At 30.4% G+C, this 5,349-nt stretch overlaps 1 protein-coding gene across 4 annotated transcripts; it reads right to left on the reverse strand.

Moving 5' to 3' along the window:
- Positions 1 to 965: 965 nt before the first annotated feature.
- Positions 966 to 4,839, reverse strand: LOC107952826 (uncharacterized). 4 transcript variants are annotated; one of them, XM_016888019.2, is made up of 5 exons: positions 4,434 to 4,839; positions 3,416 to 3,529; positions 3,256 to 3,288; positions 1,953 to 1,986; positions 966 to 1,227 (listed from the first exon to the last, which is right to left on the reverse strand). In XM_016888019.2, exons 1-5 carry the CDS (start codon positions 4,554 to 4,556, stop codon positions 1,208 to 1,210), a joined length of 324 nt encoding a protein of 107 aa, XP_016743508.1. In that variant the 5' UTR covers positions 4,557 to 4,839; the 3' UTR covers positions 966 to 1,207. The 4 variants fall into 4 exon arrangements, with proteins under 4 accessions (XP_016743508.1, XP_016743510.1, XP_016743509.1 ...); XM_016888021.2 differs by having other exon boundaries at positions 3,416 to 3,514; positions 4,434 to 4,815; XM_016888020.2 differs by lacking the exon at positions 1,953 to 1,986.
- Between the last annotated feature and the right edge of the window lie 510 nt (positions 4,840 to 5,349).

Raw genomic sequence — 5,349 nt, forward strand, 5'->3', positions numbered from 1 at the left:
CCATCAATATTGATTTTGCAAAAGCCTATAGAAGATGGATTTCAAGAAACTTTCACACTATAGAAGCAACATTTCTTTTGTTTATAGCTGAAAGAGCAAAAAAAAAAAAAACTCTTCAACTTTATCAATAATATTATTCACAATATTACCTTTAGCATGCTTATGATGAAAAACATAATCATTTCTATTAAGCTAAAAATTCCATAAAGCAAAGCAGTAAATAACATTCCAATGGATTTTATGAGAATTAAACCATCTTTTAGACAAGATATAATGAGCCATCCAATTCTTCTAATCCATATTTGCATGCTTACAAAGACAAACTGGGTCAATGTCTTCCCACCCATTAACAACATATTGACAAGTATAGGAAAGGTGGTTAACATTCTCATCGTCATTGTTACAAACAGGGCGAATGTCTAAAATAAGCATACCTTTACATGCAAGGAAGGAAAGAGTAGGGAGCACTACAGGAAAACAGACTTTTAGCGGCGTCTTTTTTTTGCCTTTAGCGGCGTTTTTAAGCGCCACTAATACTGAAAGCGCCGCAAAAAACATCGCTATATGCAATGCCGTAAAAATTAGTGGCGTTTTTTTCGAAAAAACGCCGCTAAAAACTAAGAGTTTTAGTGGCGCTTTTTTCGCAAACGCCGCTAAAGATCATAACCTTTAGCGCACTTTTCTCACAAACGCTGCTAAAAATAATCATCTTACAAAAAAATTATTTTATTTTAATTAAATAATATTTATTTCTATGTTAAATATTATATTATGTTTAATTTTTGAAATTTAAACTTTAAACTATATACATTTAAGGATAAATAAAAAATATTAATTAAATTAAATTTTCCATTAAAATTTAAACTTCAAAACTAAATATAAAAATTAATGAATTTAAATTTAATACATAACCATTGATTCAATATGTAATTTAATACATAAAAAAACACACACACACACACAGAGACACACAAAGTATTAGAATTTCTAAAACATAATTCATCCTGGTGAGAAAATAATGCCAAATCATCATCACATCTCATTAATCAAAGGAAAAAGATCAGAAAAGAAGAAGAAACAATATACAACAGAGGGCTGGTTCAAGCTTTAGATGAAGCCAAAGTATTGCAATGCCTGCATATATAACTTAGTGAAGTACTTTGATCTTGATCTTGGTTAAGACTTGTTCCAACAATAAAGAAAATTGTTAAACGGAATCTCGATCACCTGATTGAGCAAAACAAGGAAATTAGCTATATCATTTACTGTAACGAAAGTGAAATCAGTAAAAAGTAAACCCATAATAAAAAAACTGATGCTAGGCTAATCGTAAATGCTAATGTCGCTGTAAATAAGTGACAGGCATAAGTCTAGTTTCATGTTGATGGACTTGTAAAGGCCTCAAAAAGAAAATAAGTAGCATATATGAAAAAGACAAAAAGGGTCAAATGAAGGTTAAAGGAGATGTCATGACAAACCTCACGTGTTTAATGTCTATCTCCTTTCTCGATTTCATGCGACTCATAACATGTTTCACTTTTTTTATTAAACTCACAAATATCACTGGTTTTTAGTTATCATAATCTTAATTTCTATGTCCGATAGCATTGATAAAGTAATTATTTTTCATTCAAACAAATTTGGTATTATCTTTAGTCACTTTGAAATGTCTAATCGATGAAGATGAGCAAAAAATGCCATAGTTGTTGAAAAACAAGCTTATGCCAAAGTTTGAACTCTATACCTCTAGCATATAGGGGATCTTGAACCCAAAGTATTGAAAATGTCGATCAAAAGGAAGAGGAGATAAATTTGACGATGAAACTCTAATGGAAAGACGTTAAACTTTTGGAAGAAAAAAGCAAAAGATGTTTAAGGGACTCATGTCAAAGTCAAACTAGTAATGGATAAACTCGGGACTCATCAAGATAAAAAAATAAAAAAGAACCTACCTCGTGCTATTGCATCCTCTTTCCTTCTCAACTCTTGCAAAATATAAAGTTAACATTCACTTACTACAAGGACAAATTAATCTAAGAGCAAAATGAATAGCAAAATCACCTTACATATGTTTCTTGCTTTTAGATCATATATATTTTAATCATATATAAGATAAAAACATCAAAAGAAGTCTATGATTTTAATCATTTTGTGACCAAAGAATGGATGTTGGGTAGAAAATATATAAGAAAATGCATTGAGAATCGGACAAATGTACTTCAAAGTTAACATCTAAAATTAACATAACATAAAAAAAATTAACTTTTATGAATGATGTAACAGCATAAAAAATATCTTCTATCATATAAAAAACCTCAATTATTGATGGTTTTTTTACTTATTAGTTTTAATTAATCATGAGGTCTCAAAACATGAAAAAGTGATTAATCAAAAGTAGACCATGGGAACACACATCTGAGGAAAAATATTGGACAGGAAAAAAAGGAGAATTGCAATGAAAATCATCTCAAACCCTTTTATTTTTCTCTTTCCTGGAAGTAAAGTGCTTGAAATTACAAAGACAAACTGCATAAAAATTCCATTACAACATGATTCCAGGAACATCTTGTATCAGAAATCATTCAGTTGCTCTTTATAAAATGTTAAATTCAGTATGAAATAGAAGTTAATTAGGTTGAAGAAACGACCACACCAAGTCAATATAGTACCAAAATAAAAAGATGTAATTAAGGTAGTTGCTTATCTTAAACTTTAAGTCACGTTAGTGCAAATGCTAGATAAGACTTTTTATATCATCTTCCATTTCCGAACATAAATATAAAGCAAGTAAATCCAAAAACTCCAGTTGTTTGAGAACCCCATATGGAACCTATAAAGTAACCCACTTTGGTTCAGTTGTTATCGAAACCCCTTTTGTCCCTCTAGACATCTAAAAGTGAGTAAAGCTTGTTTACTATCTTTTGAACCAATTAAAGAGGCGCATGTGTGACCAATATAAATAATCTGAAAAGTGGACCGGATTAATCTAAAATTTAGTCCAATAAATGAATCCTACAAAAGTGGACAATATTGATTTGAACTTTCTTTAGACAGCACTGTCCTGCAGCATTAACAATGGACTGGCTACTCTATTGCTCTCACTAATCAGAGGAATTTACTACAATTCTTAAAATACATACTTACATATACAATTCTCACTATGTTATCCATCAGATTTGGACCAAAATTAAGTCAACTTACATTACACAAGAAGGGAATATTATTAAATATCTCTTACAAGCATTGAATTAATACCTGCAATTTGGGACGGAGGGCTTGAATTAATACCTAAAATAGACATGAGAAAAAAGAGTAAATCACCTCAACGGAAGAACTCCAGAAAAATAATTTTAATCCAGTACATAGCTATGATCTTTAATCAATCAACATTCCATAGTGAAGATAATAACAAGACCTCCTGTTGAGATGACGGCATGGATTTTCCAGATTCCTGTGCAACAGTTCCGTCTACTAGTTCTTGATCTTTGGCGACCTCCATGCCTGACATCAGTTCCTTGCAACCACCCAACTGATAGTAGCCCAGATATGAAACAAGTAATTTGCATTAAACTTTAGTAATGCCCAAATTTTAGCAGATCACAAGCACCAGAAAAGGAATTTCATTTATTACCATCAAACAAATAAGATCAGCAATGTAGAATAAAAATATAAAATCAAAGGAGAAAAAAAATCAGCCAAAAGGCCATGATGCAAGTTCTACAGAATACCCATATTTACTCAATACTGATCATTAGCATAATCAAAATAGCAGCAGGCATTAGTGAACTCGTTAGTGGAACTCACAACACATTCATAAGCAAAGAACGCCACAACAAAATCAAATTCAAGGGGGGGAATAGCAATTTTTGAGCATATTACCAACTTTCCAACCTTAAAACTATTTCTTGATGCATATGTGTTTTACATCAAAACCAATTATATATTTGCAGCAACAATGAAAACCCCATAAGTCTTTTAGATTACAATTTATAACATGCCCAAAATATAGAATAAGCATAAATTGAAATCCCCATATATACTCAGTTTCAAAAAAAAATCCCATAACCACTAAATTGATTTCTCAAAAAAGAGAAAAGATCCATACTTTAGCTAAAAAAAATTTGAAATTAAAAACCTAAGCAGATCCATACCTAACTGCAGTGGCAGTCAAACCGAAATTTATTTTTCCAACTAATTAAAAAAAGCCTACGAGAACAAAACCTTAGGTGCTAGTAATTCTTTAACAAATTAATAAGCAAATCAATCGATCATAAATTAAAAGATGAGGAAAAGGAAAAGGGGAAATGGGAAAGATCGGGTACCTGAATCTGAACAGATCAATATTCCATTATGACCCAAGTTGTAATAATAAGAGAAGAAAGAAAAAGACCAGACATGAAAAAGCAAATTCAATTTTCTAGTGAGAAACTCACCCTCAAACTGAAACTGAAAGGGTGTTCTTTTTTCTTAAACGAGGAAGACCTTGCAACAGAAGGAGCTGAATACCTTTCTACGACTTTCGTTTCCCTTGTAGGCCTATCACTTCTAGGTGTCATTGGCTCTTTCTTCTCAGCCGAATCTCGACCAGATTTCCTAGAACTCCCCTTTCTACTACTACCTTTGAAGAAATGAAAAGGAAAAAGAAGTGTGAATGGTGTAGGTGTATTGACTTGGTGTTGCTGGAAATGGGAAATTTGGGGGCAAATTTTGAGAGTTGTTTGGGGGATTTAGGGCGCGACGGAGATGAGAAGAAGAGGGAGTAATGAGCGGGTAACAAAAAATTGGGGATTTTGATTTTCCTTTTTTTGTGTCGTTTCCACTAAAAATGCCATATAATTCAATTTTTTAAGCTTAATTTTTTTGTGGCATTTTACGTAAAAACGCCGCTATTGTTTAATTTTAAATTTTTTTATATTTCTAACATATTTTTCTATTTTTTCTTTCAAAATTTTTGTGCCGAGATTATCATTTTTTAGAATTTTTTTTAATTTTAAATATTAAATTTTTTAATTGAAATATGGACTAAACTATTAAATATTAAATATTAAATATTAAATTTTTAAGTTTTTATTTTTTATTTTTTATTTTTAAATTTTAATTTTTTTGAAGATTTTTATAATTTTTAAATTAACATATAAAATACAAAAAGAAACTTTAAGAGAAATAAAATGGAATCGATGAATTAAAAAAAATGCAAAATGACATAGCAATACAAGCATTATTCTTTTAAGTATGGTCCGCATTAGTTGTTTAGATTTTTATATAATGGCATACTGGTTATTACATCAAATTTTATTAATTTTGTTACATAAAAATTCAATGAGTGTGCCTTATTCTTGTGTGATTATT

Source organism: Gossypium hirsutum, chromosome A07 (genome assembly GCF_007990345.1).
Source record: "Gossypium hirsutum isolate 1008001.06 chromosome A07, Gossypium_hirsutum_v2.1, whole genome shotgun sequence".
Lineage (NCBI taxonomy): Eukaryota > Viridiplantae > Streptophyta > Magnoliopsida > Malvales > Malvaceae > Gossypium > Gossypium hirsutum.